Below are 13,803 nucleotides of genomic sequence, written 5' to 3' on the forward strand. Positions count from 1 at the left end.
AATAGGTTGCATCTGTATGTCCCAACTAAGTGGAAACTCTGAATATGATCACTTCAAGTTTAATAAAGTAGGCTTCATTAACAGCTTCTAAGAAAAAAAAAAAAATGGCCAGGGCGCCTGGTGGCTCAGTCGGTTGAGCGTCCAACTTCAGGTCCGGTCATGATCTTGCCGTTCATGGGTTCGAGCCCCGCGTCCGGCTCTGTGCTGACAGCTCGGAGCCTGGAGCCTGCTTTGGATTCTGTCTCCCTCTCTCTCTGCCCCCCTCGCCCACCATGGCCCTCTGTCTCCCTCTCTCTCTCTCAAAAGTTACAGTAATAAAAACATTAAAAAAATTTTTTTTAATAGCCGAAACACTTCAGGATCAGCATTACATCTAAGTTCTACCTGAAAATAGGAAAAAACTACCCTCCAAACCCAAGCTCCACATACGCCTTATCGTATACAATTGTTCCACCATATTTTCCTGTCAGTATCATTAAAATCACCCTACCTGTTTGGACCGAGGTCTACCAGGAGAAAATTTTCTTTTGGTAATAGCTGGTTTACCCATGCCAATTTTTGGAGTGACTGAGATGTAAGTCGTTGGCATAATGTTTCCAACAGAAGCACTGAGGGTTGAAGGGTAGCTATGCAGTGTGTCCTGGGAAGGCAAGTCTGAAGAGAGTGGAGAGGAAGACGCATTTGCCTTGCTTACGCCTGCCGCTGACGAAAATGACAACTCTGTCTCCGATGGTAATTTTACAGATTTGTCTTCTTGGCATAAACCATCTTTCACACAACTCTCAACTACAGGGGCCATTTCAAAGTCCATAAACACAGCGGAAGATTCAGAACTTTCTTTCTGTTCCATCGCTTCTGGTACCCTTTCGACAGCCAAATGTTCCTTAGAACATAAAGAAGTACTTTCCTCACACGGGGACCTTAGGGCCTCTGGGGGACCAGTGGCAGATTCAATGGACAATTTCGGAGGCCGTGATTCTTCTGCGGATGCCAGCATTTTGGGTTCCTCTAGCTGCAGATCCTCGTGCCGCACAGTGATCTGGTGTGTAAGGACGTCAACGTTTTCTGTCACTTCCATTTTGTTTTCATTTTGATTTTCATCACAAATATGCATCACTTTAGAAGACATTTCCATTTTTTCACTATCGGCTTCTAGAGAAATCTGATTTTCCAATGCAGGATTCATTTTGTCTTGGGAGGATTCTATAAAATTTGGAATATTTATGTTAATGTACTTATAAATGTAAAATTTTCTAACTATGAGTAGACGTAAGACATTAACGTCTATAGGTTTATTGCTTAAAAATAATAGGCATGGGCAGTAAAAGGAGAGAGAGGGGAGACGAAGGGTTTCCAAAGCACACTTATACTTAAACCCTGAATTAAATCAGAAGGTATTTTTCAAGAAAAACAATTATTAAGTTAATTAATTAAGGCCAAAAGACACCAGGATTTATGGATTAGAACTGGTCACAGATCAGGCCAGAAAACTTACAAAAATATCACCTTAATAGGATCCCCAGAGTTTTAGTTAACTTCTGGTAAAAATATTAAAATAGAATTTCTAATATAATTCTATTAAACATAAATGATGTTTTACAATTTGAACATTTTCAAAAAGATTCACAATTTGGTAGATTAAGTTATACTCATTTCGCAGCCAAATAAATGAGGCTCATTGATCTTACATGAGGTACCCAAGTAAATAAGTGCCTAGAATATAAAGGTATTTTGCAATACCAGGCCCTCAGATGTAAACAAAGCTTCTGCAGTCTCAAATGAGTAATGATCACAGATAGAAAAGACTTATTTTGCTTATTAGCTGCACCTGCCAACATACACATTTTTTAATATAATCTTTGCTCATCATCGATAATCAAACACTCAAAAGAAAACATACTGTCAAAGCTAAGCAAGTCAATAAACATAATTATATATCGGAAATATCTGAAGTCACTAGCTGATAAATTTTAACTCAGGACGCTAGTGTGCTAACTAAGCCTTTAACCCAAACTTGCCTAAAAATAAAGTCAGAGACCCAATTTACACGAGTCCTAAATGGCTCTATACAGTAAGATCACTGGATAAAAACCACTTATTTCAAATACTATCTAGGTAATTTCTAAGTTACATTAATTGAGATATTAATTTCCTCGTTTACTATTTACTATGGTGACTGTGCTTTATCTTCTGATATCAAAAGGAAATCCTACTCCTTATTTCTACTCCCTGAAAGACTACAGTTCAGGATAAAGGAAAAATCATCAAATAACAGATCTGATCATACCAAATATTTTTACACACAAAAATGCTTCAAAAATACTTAACAATTTAAAAAACGATAAAAAAAGATTTTTAAAACAAAATTACATATAAATAATGAGAGAACACTTAGGGGTTTAAGACCATAGTACCATCATGAGTGACTTCATGGAAAACCTCATCCTAAATGCTACACGAAGCCTAAACTATGGCTGATGAAAGTCCACCCCAAGTGTCCCTGACAGAGAAGAAAACACGCAACACACATACAGATCCCCACCATATTCTTTCTGTTCTGTCCTAGGCAAGAAATATTAAGATAAAAATGTAAACATTCTTAGGGTGCATGGGTGGCTCAGTCAGTTAAGTGTCTGACTTCAGCTCAGGTCATGATCTCAGGGTTTGTGAGTTTGAGTCCTGCATCAGGCTCTCTGCTGTCAGCGCAAAACCCGCTGCAGATCCTCTGTCCCCCTCTGTCTGTCCCTCCCCAGCTTTTGCTCCCCATGCACAGGCTCTCTCTCAAAAATAAACACTTTAAAAAAAAAAATTTAAACATGCTCGATATCCCAAGCAATTCTATTATGCTCCACCACTAGTCTTATTTGAGGATTTTAACTTGCTTAATAATGAACATTTGATTTAGAAGCTCTACAGAGAATATAACCTCCTTTAGAAATCTACTGCCAATAGGGGCGCCTGGCTGGTTCAGTTGGTTAAGCATCTGACTCTGATGACTCGTGAGTTCGAGCCCTGTGTCAGGCTCTGTACTATGGCTTCTCGGCCTTTTGGCTAAGATCAAGTGCAGGCTCTGTACTGACAGCTCAGAGCCCGGAGCCTGCTTCGGATTCTGTGTCTCCCTCTCTCTCTCGGACCCTCCCCCGCTCACGCTTTCTCTCTCTCTCTCTCTCAAACATAAATAAACATTAAAAACAAAAATCTACTGCCAATTCTTTTTAATATTTTTCATGTTTATTTCTGAGAGAGAGAGAGAGAGAGAGAGAGAGAGACAGAGAGAGACAGAGAGAGACAGAGAGAGACAGAGAGAGACAGAGAGAGACAGAGAGAGAATGAATATGAGCGGGGGAGGAGCAGGGAGAGAAGGAGACACAGAATCTGAAGCAGACTCCAGGCTCTGAGCTGTCAGCACAGAGCCTGACGTGGGGCTCGAACTCATGGACTGTGAGATCACGACCTGAGCTTAACCGACTGAGCCACCCAGGCACCCCAACTGCCAATTCTTTTTAAGAAAAGGATCACTTAACTAAAAGATTTCATTACTGTAATGTATATACACCAATAGTAAACAATTCTTTGGGATACTTCATTTGAGAAATTAACTTGATAATGACCCAAATCTGCACAGCAGTCATAAAAATATTATGTTGTAACTCAATCAAAGTAGAAAGTATGCTTACCAGAAATGAGAAGATCATGTGTGTCGAGACTTTCTGGTGAGTTACTCTTCAGCTGCTCTTCTGTATGGATGTGAACTCCTGTAATGACACATTTATGGAATCTCTAGCAAGCAGTCAAAATTTGTGTAACACTGCTACCTCGATAGTAATTTCAGGAAGATTTTTATTCCACTGCCAAATGCCAATTATCAGTATAAACACCAAACATACTACTTAGTAGTAAGTAGGGTATGATAATGAAATCAGGAAACTGATGATGCACTATGACAAGATTATTACAGATAGCTTTGTCTTATTTTTTTTTTTTACTTTACATCTTATGTAATTATACCTTTTAATGAAAGTTGTTAAACATAAAACTCAATCCCCCCCAAAATCTGAGGCTTTTTATGTACACAATCTATATAACATAAAATTTCACATAAAATCCCAGACTGTCAGATGAGCCCAAGATTAAATTTAATAAGCAGTTTTCCCCCAACCTTGTCTCTCATTAATTCTAGATTCTCTAATAATAGCTATTATCAATCTTGTAAAAAGCTTTATTAAAATATCATGGAAATAACTGAAATGCCCTCAACAGAACCACTGAGACCATGTGAAACAATAATTTTTCATTATCCCAGCACGAAACATCTCACAATCAGTAATGCTCTGGTTACTAAGTAAGTCCTTTCTCCTATTAATTTCTAATGTTATTTGACTAGAAAACTCCTCTCTAAAACAATTTCCTAAATGACTACACTCGTAGCTCATTTTTATTTAGTAAAGTTTTAGTGTATGTTCACATATTCAACGTACATACACATTTTCGTCAGAAAATAAATTATATCCATTACCGAAAACATTCTTACCATCTGGAACAATTCCAGGTGTGGACTCCTGACCACTGATGTCTTCGTTAACTACTTGCTCTGGAAATACCATATGGTCTTCAGGTCCTTCAACTTCCATTTCATTATTACAATCTTAAGAGAAAATTATTTATTCTTTAGCTTAGAGTAAATTTTCCCTGATTTTTTAACTACATAAATATGACTTTCCTATGTGAGAGTAAATTACCACCCAAAATGCCATAAATTCTTCCCCACGCTTTAAGTTTTTCAACCAAATACATATCTACATTTTACATGTTAATGAAAAAAACATGGAAACTATGAATTAAAAGGTTACTGGCACTTTATTATTTTAAAAGGATATTGCACAACTGTACACTGATGGCATCTTGGCAAAAAAACATTAATAATTAAGCTGCATCTACTTAAACTTCTCATAGATGATAAAATAGGACTTTATAAAAGTCACCATATTGATGAAAGTGAAAAATGGTCTGGTAAGCAGATCTGTTTTCTTTACCACCAAAAAACTCGTTATTATGTTTACAACCAACAACAGTATACTACTAAAATTACCTAAGCAATTATTTTGATCTGGGGATCAAAATATATGAATTAACATTTAAGAAGGACATTACAAAACTAAAACTTGTGGGGTGCCTGGGTGGCTCAATCGGTTAAGCGTCCAACTCTTGATTTCAGCTCAGGTCACGATCTCACAGTTCGTGAGTTTGAGCCCCACATAGGGCTCTGCACTGAAAGCTCGGAGCCTGCTCAGGATTCTGCCTGTCTGTCTGTCTGTCTCTCTACCCCTCCCCTGCTTGCTCTGTATCTCTCAAAATAAATATAAACTTAAAAAACAAAAAACAAAAACCACTAAACTAAACCTTGGAGTGAAATAATCCCAGGTTATAAAGTACGAACTAGGTCATATTGCCAAACACTGACAACTTCTGTTGGCTCCAAGAGCACAGCTGGAGTAAGGCACACCGGTCCTAGAATTCGACTATTAGGAAAAGGGCTGGAAAATAGCTAGATTTGCTGTCAGCCATCAGATTCAGAGATGACCCAAATCACCTGCACATTTAAATTAAAGGTTGAGAAATTAAGAATAAGATGGGATCTGATACACAGGATTCCCTCATCATTACTAAAATAATGCATCGGTGACTGGTTGGCACAGTATCGTTAAAAAGAACAAAAATTCTCAAGTTTACCTGTAGTGACTTCGGCCATCTCCACTTCATCACCTGGCTGTAAGGGGTCCATTTCAGCAGCTAAGTGTTTACAATACATGCAGATATACTCTTCTTTGAACTGAGACTCCAGCTCGTGATCTGTTGGTTTGTCACATTCTAAGTGAACCCATCTGCAGTGATAAATATATTTAAATAAAATTTTCTAATTTAAAGACAAGTTACTATCTTGGAAAAAAAAGAGGCAATTGCTGAAAACTGGGTATAGGAAGGGTTAAGGGTAATAGAAGGGAGGTTGTAGGGGTTGGCAACTGGTGAAGGTTCTAGAAAAGGAACTGGCATTTTTAGACGTCATTCAAAGGTGTTCACATGTTTTTACTTCCATATCTTTAAACTATTTCCTCCTTACTTTTCCCTCTCAATGCTCATTTCAGGTCTTTCGCCCATTCCCTTCCTTCTGCCTTCCAGACTCATAAATATGTAATTTCATTTCATCTTTAACAGTACTCAGTACTAAAAGGATTACTGGAGTGATAAAAGCTTGGAGCTCAAAGATACATGACAGCACAAATGATCACGTGGATAGAAGAACCAACAAAACACTTCAGCGGGAGAACTGTGTCTTCTTACCTCTTGCACATATTACAGTGAAGCATGTCTTTCTGCAATTCTGGATGGTAGCACTTCCCACAGAAAGGACATAAGTTATCCTGTTGTTGGTAACAACTGTCACATACCAAGCAATTGTGGTGCCACTGAGAACTAGATCGTGTGCCACACTCTACACATATTCTGCAATTCTAAACACCAGAAAAAATGAAAACAAAAACAGTTTGTTATGCATTTGTATTGCAGTTCTGGTGCGAACCTTTTTGAAATCAATGAAACATTCGTACATTATACATTAAGCTTTAATTTTCTTGACACTCGTTTAGGATGTATGTTTTTGAAAAGGCAGTGTGTTTTTGAACATCTGAGGAGACATCATTCAATTTGCACTAAAACCTCCAGGAAAACATAAATAGGGGCTAGAGACATCCAAGAAAGCATAAATAGGGAAGGAGGAAAACCAAGAACATAGCAACCCAAACTTCAAAAAAAAAAAAACAAAAAAAAAAAACCCTATCCCCGAATCAGGAGGCAGCTTCTGTGAACTAAGTGTTCGACTCCGTGCTGGGAAAACACACCGGTACTTCATCTGCCTGTCGGTGGCTCAGGGACTAGAAACAAGAATTCGCACGAAAGAACTATCATGACCCACTCCAAATGACCTGGAGTCCGAAAGTGTGAACGTAATCTCTCCACATCAAAATCCAATTACGGCTTCTCACATTTTCAAACAGGAAGCCCTATCCTTACCGAAGCAGGACTGGTTACAGAGTGCAAGGCCTGCCAAACTCTCTCCTGCACCTTTAGCCAACTCGTCTTAAAATCCTGGGCACACAGCTGATAAATTGTGAGTTCTCGTTATCCACCCCAATTTTCAATCTAAGACACCAGGAAAAAAAGGAATTGTACTTTCTGAGCTGCTGAGGATGAAAGATTTGCCGATCAAAAAAAGAGAAACTAGCATGAACCACCAATTCGCTAAAATCTTACAGTTTTAAAACAAATATGCTCATAAATATTGAGGCAAAAATCCTGAATAAAATATGAGCAAATGGAGATTATACTAGATATGCAAGAATGGTTAAATATTAGAAAATCTATTAATAAAATCTGACATATTATTAGGTCTGAAAAGAAAAAATAAATGACTGCATTTCAACAGATGCTGAAAAAAACCTTTGGAAAAAAAGTAAAGCCTTAAACAAAAAAAAGAGAGAGAGAGAGAGAGAGAGAGAGAGAGAGAAGAAAACCTCTTCAGAAAAATAAAAGCAGATGAGTATTTTCTAAATGTGATATACATACATATCCCGATCCTAAAGCCAGCATTTTATTTAAGTGGAGAACCCTAGAGGCATTCCCACCAAGGTCAGGAAGAAAGCAAGGATGCCACCTACCTCCACTACTATCTAATTAACCTGGTTCTGAAGCCAATGTAAACCATGAAACAAATGAAAACAACAGGAAAAGAAACAAAACTATCCCTGGATGACAAGATAGCACTTGGAAAATCCTAGAGAATCAATCATAAATTCAATAAAAGAACGTAACAAAGTAAGATATACAATTTTGGGTTCAAGAGGTAAGAATTAACATATTCACGTGTACATAATTTATAAATAATGAATTTACACCAGTGACTCCAGTTCTGACCCCTCCCACTGAATTCTTGCTTTCTCCCATTCATTTTGTATCTGTATTCTTCTCTCGTCCCAACAACACCAACACATTTACTCAACGGCTCAAATAAACAAACCTACCTCGGCTTGCTCTCAGTAACAGATTTTATTCCCTTTTTCTTATTTTTTTAAAAATATATAGGATATTAACATACGTTCAAAAGTCAAAGTTATATAAAAAGTTCTACTCAGAGCTGTCATTTATAATTATACGTGTGTGAGTACAGACACATTTATTTGTATACATATGTGTGTGTGTTTACACACGATGTATTTCCTGTCCCATCTGCTGAAAAGACAAAGAAACAAACACCCCCATAGCAATGAGCACATCTCACACCCACTTTCCACCAAAGGAACCGGACCCACTTATGGAAAAGTGGGCTGATTCCCCGGGCGGAGCAGGAAGGTGTACGATGAGCTTGGGACATCTTGTTATGCCAAAATGTAATGGAAGTATTGAAATAAATGGTGAGGACATGTCACAAAACCATAGAAGCCAGCCTGAAGAGGCCACCAAGGGCAAATATGGGACAATCTGGGTGTAAAATGAATTAGGTAAAGAACTATAAATTACTGAAAATAATGGAAATTTCTCAATGTTGACAATAAACAAATAATTGTGGCATGTAATAAAAGGGAGAGTTCTTGCTTCTAGTAGAGTGCAGAGGGCTGACTGGTAAATGCCAAGAAATGATAGGGCTACAAAAGCATCCCTTTAAAACCAACAGGTAAAAATGCATCAAACAAGGGTTCCTAAGGTCTTGGAGGAAATATAAAAATGCTCTTGGGAGCAAGATATTCACATGGTCTTAACTATCTTCTCATATGTTTTATTACATCGAGAGAAAAAAAAAAAACAGTGAAGAAGTTTGACAGCAGCTTAACCAAATTATCAGAATTCACATCACCTATGAGGGTGAGATAAGCACCACGTGCCTCTAGCAGGGATGCCCCGAGAAGGGCACATCGTCACTTATACAGTCATCTGACCAAGAACACGTGACTATCTAATTATGAACAAGTATTAGACAAAGGCAAAATGAGACAAGTTCTATTTGGAGGAAAAAAAAAACAAAAACAAAAACAGGTATATGGGGAAGAACTCTAGTCTTCAAAAATGTCAATATCGGAAAGACAGAGAAGGGCTTAGGAAAACTTCCAGATTAAAAGAGTCAAACAGAGAACTAAACAGAATACCTCACCCTAGACCAGATCTTGGAACCTGCATGGGAGGGGGCGAATGCTATATGGGATGTTAGATCAAGTGACAAAATTGAAATATGGATAAGAGATTAGATGAAAATACTTACACTGATATAAACATATGAAATTGGTAGCCTGTACTGTGATTCTGTAAGAATATCCCTACTGCGAGGAAATACACACTGAAGTGTTTAAGGGTAAAGGGGGCACGGTATATATAACTTAACCCTCAAACAGTTCAGGGCAAAAAAAGAGTTGGGGGAAGGAGAAGAAAGAAAGAGGGTGCACAATGATACTGAAATCCTAACAACGGTAAATCTTGGGAAATGGCATATGGGTGTTTTTATTTTTCCAACTTCTAAAGTTTGAAATTATTTCAAAATAATTTTTAAAAATGCATGACGTGTTAACACACAAGCATTCCTGACAGAGAAACTAGAAAAAGAACCTACCCGACAATGACTGGTAGACAATAAAGTTCCTAAAAAGACCACCCCGTCTTCAGAGCCCCCCATCTTCAGCGTGAGCAGCCTCACTAGTCTGCCCCCTCCCGAAAGGCAGACCTCGAACCTGCAGCACAGTGCCTGACATACAGCAGGCCTCCCAATGTTAAATAAACGAATGAATTATGACAAAAGACTATAGACATCTATGAAAACATTTGACAGTTGAGAAAGAGGATCATTCGCTCAAGCTGCACAGTGGATAAGACTTCCTGTGGAGAAAGTCCACGATGATTATTTGGGTACTTAATTCAGGCATTACATGGCACTTTACAGGCATCACCTCGCTAAATCCAACACCACTGTGAGGGAAGTTCCATTCACATTCTCTAGGGGAGAAAGACTGGCTTAAGGAAGTAAAACACTTTGCCAAAGATGCTGTATTTAGTCACTAGAAGAGTGGGGCTGACTCCCCGGCCTCATCTTTTACCCACGTTGTAATACCTCCACAGAGCAGAATTAAAACATAACTATGTATCCTCAGCAAGATTATACATGATTCCGTCACTGTGAAAGAGCATGGCAGACTATTATAGACGGCAAATCAGGAAGAGAGCAAGCAAGACAAAGATAAAAGAGAACAGCGGCAAGAAATACACCCAGACTTCTGAAGACATTTTCCAAGATAATGAAAAGCACAGCAAAGATGATAATGTTTCCTTACTTTAAGAAGGAAACAAATTATCTAGATGTTACTGAAGATTATTTAAAAGACCGTAAAGATGGCAAATGTAAAGAGAAAAAGAAAAAAAAAAAAAAAAGGCAAAGTTAACCAACACTTCCTTAGACCTTTTCTTTGGCCAGACTAGAGACCGACCGTGGTCAGCGTGTTCCAGGTAACACTAATTAATGTAGAACCGCAATCAGATACAGTCTCAAAACAACTTATTCCAAGTAACTGACAAAAACGAAGATCCCAAAGCTCTTAGTAAAAAAACGATTTTAATTAAGTGAATGTCTTAAAAGAAAAAAAAAAAAAGGAAGTTTTCTTCTGTGATACCACAAACGGGGGGGGGGGGGGGGGGGGGGGAGGTTCCACAACATAAAAAAGAAAAAGTTATAAAACAAAGTAATACCAAAACAACTTCTTGTGGTAGTCTAAAGGCAACAACTGTCTCTTTCAGATATGCAGGATTTCAGAAAAATGACTATTCCATAACCAAGAATCCAAACAACTGGGGGCTAAATGAGACTGGAATTTATAAAGAAACGACATTTTTTGCAAGGGAAACGTGACAACGTTTACAGTCTTAATATAAGACAAAGAAAGGAAAGGAAGGAAAATTTCTCACTTCTTCATTTTCAGTGATAAGTGGGAGAAGACAACATTTATACTTTCAACATCTATAACTCAGCATTCATAAAATAAGATTCTTAATTGCAAATTATTGCAGGAAATAAAAGGAACAGAAAAACAGAAAGGAAATCAAAAGAACCAATTTGTCTTAAAATAGCCAAGCATCTCAATAGCAACCATTAATCTCAATAGTTAAGTCTATTAAACCTTTCAAAGAATACTTTTAAAATGACACAAAATAAAAAGCTGTGAAAAGATACATTCAACTGGCAAACTAAAGCCCTATAAGGCCATATGGCCAGGCAAACAAAAGTAGCTGGTTCCTTGCATTCACCCCCTCCAAAAAAAGGCATTACACAATAGAGTAGCTTTACACTGATAAAAAGCACAACATATCAACACTGACCTGACCCACTTGCTAGAGAACGACAAAATATCAGTTTTGTTTATAAAAGAAAAAGTAAACTACAAAGAAAAACTGATGAGAAAAACCGCAGCGGTCAATTTTATGTACATCCTGAAATGTTGTGGAATCAACTAGTCAAACAACAAAAAGGACTCTATGAATTAATTAACACAATTACTACACCTTAAAGTCACTCTTTGTGAAAAAGAAAACTACACCGGTTAATTATTGGATCAAATACAATTAGAGCAGAAATTTACATGCTTAAGTATGACTTAAAAATAGATACAGTGATTAGTTCAGATGTACACAGAGACAGTAACAAATACAACAAATTCGAGTGCAGCCAAAGCTATAATCGAAGGTAAATGTATAGTCTTAAATGTACTTTTTCTCCTTAGAAAAGTAAAGAAAACGAATTATGAATTCAACTATCTATTTCGGAAAACAAAAAAGGCAAGTAAAGGTACGTAAAGATGAAAGCATAAACATACAAATCTGCCGACAGCAGGTTTTTTTCTGTGGCCCAATAATCAAGAGGAGAAAACACGCGAACCCAGGAAAGCGCGGGCCCTGCAGACAGGAAGGAACCGGAATTGCCGAGAGGCCGACTGCAGCCCCACCTGGTCGGCCCCCAGGCCCCGCCTTCCGGGAGCCACACCGGAGGGCAGTTACCGGAGGGCAGTTACCGCAGGATCTCCGTCCCCAGGGAAGAGGCCCCTCTCCTCCTATCCCCACCCTCGCGCGGCGGCCCGGAACTCACCGCCCACCGCCCTGGAACCGGGAGACGGCCGCAAGTTCCAGGTGGCCCAGACCTGCGGTGGGCGGGGCCTTGGCGCAGATGCTCGGCTCCCTCCGCGCTCCCCCACCCCCTCACCCAATCCTCGGGGTCCTACAGGTGAGCTCGCTCCCCTTTCCAAGGCTTTCCTGAGACAGCAAACGACCTCCCACCCCTGCTGGGCCAGCACACCTTTCCAGCTTCTAGAGGCAGCCTCAGGCTGGTTCTACCTCACAGCCTGCAGGCCAGCAGCCCAGGGAGCCGCCACCTGGAGCCTGACCCCTCCCCTCGGATTCCGGGGCCGTTTCAGCCACCCACCCACGCCGCCCCTCTGAACGCCGCTAGGCTGAAGTCCAGACAAACCTGGCGGTCCAGAGAAGGGCCGTGCTCGGGTAACGGGAGCGCGTTTCTGTGCGAGGGGGCAAGAAAGTGAGGGCGTAGGTAGACCACAGATGCAGTCCTAGAGGGCTGTTTTCTGAAAATTTGAAATTTTTCATAGAAATGCTAACAAAAAAAAAATTAACTGACCTCCTAGGGTCACACAATGCAGAATGCAGATTTTAATACCTGCATTTAGCTTTTGTATTTATCAAGTGCGTCAAAAGTGTGTGAAAGATGCAAGATTTTACACAGTACAATTACGGCAAGAATGAGCTGTGCGGACAGCACAGGGCGCCACAGAGCCAGCAGAGAGGGTTCCTGTCTGCATATACATCGACTGGCTACAGTTAAAGGGCAAACAACACACCAGTAACTTAAAATGAGGAACTTCTGTTCCCTATTTTCGAAATAACTGGATTGATACCCCATTTAGTACAGATTTCAACTGTACCACAACGGTGCACTCATGAACAAAAAGCTATAGTTACACCGACACTTCATGACGTCTACTGTTGAAGGGCTGCTTGTTGGCACTTCGAGGTCGGATAATTCTGAGCTAGTGAACATGGTCAGGACATCATCAATACTATTTTTATACAAATACGAAAGGCATTCTCTGTATCAACGTTATTAAAGCCAGAGGAAAAGCTTACACACTGAACTGAGCATGAGAAAATATCTTTCTTTTAAACCCAATCCTGGCAATTTAGTTTCAAAGCAAAATTGTATGTCAGATTAAATATTTACTTTATACTAGTTTTTTTAAAAGGCAGTGTACATATTGAAGATAAAAAGAAAGTTTACGCCTAGCTTCATGTCTGTTCTATAAAATTGAGATAATAATAATAATAAAAACTCAACCTGGGGGATGTATAGAGATGGCCTATGGATCTAAAGTCTAGTTTCTTAGCATCTACACACTCATACCAAGTGAAAATTAGATAAGGAATATTTCTTAATTAATCTAGAAAGAAAAGCCGTGCTCCTCAAGGAAGTACAGTCTGACAGCATAGGGAGACAGCATTATATATGGGATAAAACATGGGCAGACAGGAAACCTCAGAGGCACCGGGGTGGCTCAGTCGGTTGAGCATCCGACTCTTGGTTTCGGCTCAGGTCGTCATTTCACGGTTATGGGTTCAAGCCCCACATTGCACTGTCAGTGCAGAGCCTGCTTGGGATTCTCTCTCTGTCTCAAAATGAACATATTAAAAAAAAAAAAAAAAAAAGACAGGAAA

The 13,803-nt window shown here is 39.1% G+C and overlaps 1 protein-coding gene across 22 annotated transcripts in view; it reads right to left on the reverse strand.

Annotated features, from left to right (window-relative positions):
• Positions 1-13,803, reverse strand: part of KMT2C (lysine methyltransferase 2C) — a 285,648-nt gene that overhangs the window by 103,878 nt on the left and 167,967 nt on the right. For 21 of the 22 annotated variants that reach the window (XM_023250775.2, XM_023250762.2, XM_023250761.2 and 18 more), the window contains 5 exons: positions 6,340-6,509; positions 5,731-5,882; positions 4,532-4,645; positions 3,678-3,755; positions 491-1,203 (listed from right to left, as the gene is read on the reverse strand). In XM_023250775.2, coding sequence (XP_023106543.2) covers positions 491-1,203; positions 3,678-3,755; positions 4,532-4,645; positions 5,731-5,882; positions 6,340-6,509 — 1,227 coding nt within the window. Of the gene's footprint in view, positions 1-490; positions 1,204-3,677; positions 3,756-4,531; positions 4,646-5,730; positions 5,883-6,339; positions 6,510-11,900; positions 12,185-13,803 lie in introns of those variants that run through there. The other variant, XM_045053057.1, reaches the window with a different exon arrangement.

Source organism: Felis catus, chromosome A2, assembly GCF_018350175.1.
Source record: "Felis catus isolate Fca126 chromosome A2, F.catus_Fca126_mat1.0, whole genome shotgun sequence".
Lineage (NCBI taxonomy): Eukaryota > Metazoa > Chordata > Mammalia > Carnivora > Felidae > Felis > Felis catus.